The 2,781-nt window shown below is 40.9% G+C and overlaps 1 protein-coding gene across 1 annotated transcript in view; it reads left to right on the top strand.

Annotated features, from left to right (window-relative positions):
• The first annotated feature begins 46 nt into the window (after nt 1-46).
• Nucleotides 47-2,781, top strand: part of tnfrsf11a (tumor necrosis factor receptor superfamily, member 11a, NFKB activator) — a 15,938-nt gene continuing 13,203 nt past the window's right edge. The window contains exon 1 of the mRNA XM_014008455.1: nt 47-502. Within this exon, the coding sequence (XP_013863909.1) occupies nt 425-502 (78 nt within the window). The 5' untranslated portion in view covers nt 47-424. The remainder of the gene's footprint in view (nt 503-2,781) is intronic.

Here is a 2,781-nt window from a genome sequence, read left to right as displayed (position 1 = left end):
GGGGGGGGGGGGGGGGGATGGATCCGCCACTGCCGTTACTGACACCAATCAATCCGAATCTGAACCAGAACCAAGCATCAGCCTATCAGGCAGATCTAAAGGGAAGCCTTAAGTGGGAGGTTTTTATGGGAAGGAGGTGGGAGTAGTTCTCCGCACGCATAGTTTTTACAAGCTTCCCTCACAACGCCTGGATGAAAGCAGGGGAGAGAAGAGCGGAGACACCGGAGCCGCTGTTGCCTAACGTGGAAGGAAGGCGCGGGAAGAATGCCCTGACAGCTCCGCGGAAACTTTTCTCACCAGTCGCGCACGCGGAAAGCAGTGATCACCAGTTTGGGCGCACGTGAAGAAGGACTGTGGAGGGGAATCCGCGCGTGGTGCAACAGCCTCGAGTTTGCCTCAGGAGCGCAGYCTGAAATCAGCAGAGATGGGGATGAACTTCTCCTCTGGCTGGATATTCCGCGGCTGGATAGTCTTGTGCGTCCTTCTCATCTTTTACGCACAGGTAAAACGCGCTTYACCTTTTTATAGCTTAAGTTTGTTCTTCAGTGTTTATCACATAATGAAGTAAATGCCAAAACTTAGGTTAAAGTTGAGTTTTATTTAATTCCATTAATGGGTTTGCAATTTTTATTCTCTGCTGGTAATATAAAAGTAAACATCAGTGATGTGTGGTTTTTACGCACAACTGAAGACGTTATGTTTCAGGATCTCTCTCCACAATAACGCCTCTGGCAACCGGATGTTCCTGTTTAAATGCATCGTTAAGAACTTCACTGCAGGAATCAGTCCACGCCAGGCTCTTTAAACGATCACGTGCTCTTCTGCCAAAGGGAAAACTTCACTTTTAGGTTTTAAATTTTCATTTCAATAATGTTTCAGCTAATTAAGCGAATAAACCATGACATGTTGTCCAGTTCTGTTCCTGTAACAGCATCCAGGTGTGTTGGTTTATGAGATGTGGTTTCAGTGGTGGGACTGGTGGGCACCAGTGATCTAGGCGCTGCCTGAGTGTAAAACCAGCAGAGCTGTGCTTCTGACTGCAACCGACGCCCCTGCCTTCCACACTTTCCACTCTTCTTTTCCCAAAATGTGCTGAAAGAATCATGCTCGACTCAAAAGCATGCCCATGCACGGATCCAGACAAGTAACGGTAAATGGAAAGCAACAAAAACAGTTTTTATTTTTACAGGCAGTCAGATGTCTGGAAAAAGAGTCAGAATTTAGAAAGAGAGACACATTTTCCATCTAAATTTTTAGGTAACACTGCAAACCTTTGGCCCAGGCTTGTTCTCACGGTGGTCTCGCCATTCTTGACTCACAATATCCCGGTAGAATTCCCCCTGCAAATTGTAGGTTTTCATCCAATCCATTCCAAATTCCTTTCAAACTGACATTGAGCAACACGCATTACTTCAAGATGTTCACAGCTTTAGAGTGAATGCTCAAATCTTAAAAACACACTGTGGTTTAGTAGCTTTTGTTGACACAGTCCTTGCACCTCTAACCGTCCGGCTTTCATGCATGCATCCTTTGACTAAAGGTTACTCTCACATCTTTTCTTAAATATCTCTTAAGTGCGYCTTACTAGTGTCATTTCATTATAAGGAAGGCATATTTACCTGAAAAGCTCAACTTGAGTGACTGCAGTCAGCTGAAAGTTTTAAGAAGATGATAACTGAACTCTTGTAATCACAGCAGATCTGTGTAGAGTCTGGAGGAATTGTCTGAAACGACTATGTTAAGGTCATGTAACCAAAAAAAAAAAAAAAAAGCATTAGTGCAGATTGTGGTTGCTTAAGAATTTGTGGTTCTAATTTGTGCAATGACTCGAGTTTATGCAATCTAAATCTACTTTGTCTCTTTTATTCATAATGTTTTTTTATCCCAGTTTCTTTAATTTTACTTGCTTTTCTTTACTTCCTTTTATTTCATTTTTCGGTTGAAAACACTCTCTTTACTTTGCAAAAAGAAATTCCCTGTAGGGTTTGTAAAAAAAAATCTGTTTCCGGCGCTTCTTTGGATTTGTTTTATGACTTTACATAAATTATTCCCAGGTGCAAACATCATCCAAAGATTTAGCTGTTGGGCAATATGTTTTACAACACCTTATCACAGATCAGTCTCTCTCTCTCTTGGCTCTGTGCCTATGACTGCTGCAGCCGTTATGCAAATTCTCTGGTCCTCTGGGACCAAATGGAATGCACTCACTGCCTCGGTCATGTCTGATGGGATTGCATGATGGATGTTTTTTTTTATTTTTTATTTTTAGTATTTTTCAATAAGTAAAATATCCAGGAAGAAGATGATAGAGATGATGTAGTTTACAAATATGACAGAAGCAGGAGAACTCTGAGTGCCTCTTTGTTTTTTTGTGTGTATTTTATTCCATGCAGACCTTCCCTCTTTTTTTTCTATTTGACTATTTTYCATTTCCTCCTGCTTTTTGTTGAAAATTCATACATTTGTTATTTCATATTTTATCACAACGACAGACAGTTCTCAGGTTGGAAGTTCTGTTTTTACCCTTTTCGACAAGGTGTGTTTCCTATAGGTCATCAGTTAAAATTTGATGAGTCTGCATATTTTTAAAAGTTCTCTTTTATTAACAGCCATGCTAACTTTCTTCACTCACCAAATTGTTATTTTTTTATTATTATTACTTTCCCAGGCCTTTAAGTCTTTGTGGGCTGGCAGCTTCCCTCAGAGATCAGACCAGATGTGTGAATTACCGTAAACTGTAGAAAAGCTGTGCCACTTAAAATGAATTGCTGTAAATAGGGG

The sequence above is a fragment of the Austrofundulus limnaeus genome, unplaced genomic scaffold, assembly GCF_001266775.1.
Source record: "Austrofundulus limnaeus strain Quisiro unplaced genomic scaffold, Austrofundulus_limnaeus-1.0 Scaffold50, whole genome shotgun sequence".
NCBI lineage: Eukaryota > Metazoa > Chordata > Actinopteri > Cyprinodontiformes > Rivulidae > Austrofundulus > Austrofundulus limnaeus.
Note: the sequence above shows the minus strand (reverse complement) of the source record. Positions and strands in the feature narration are given on the sequence as shown.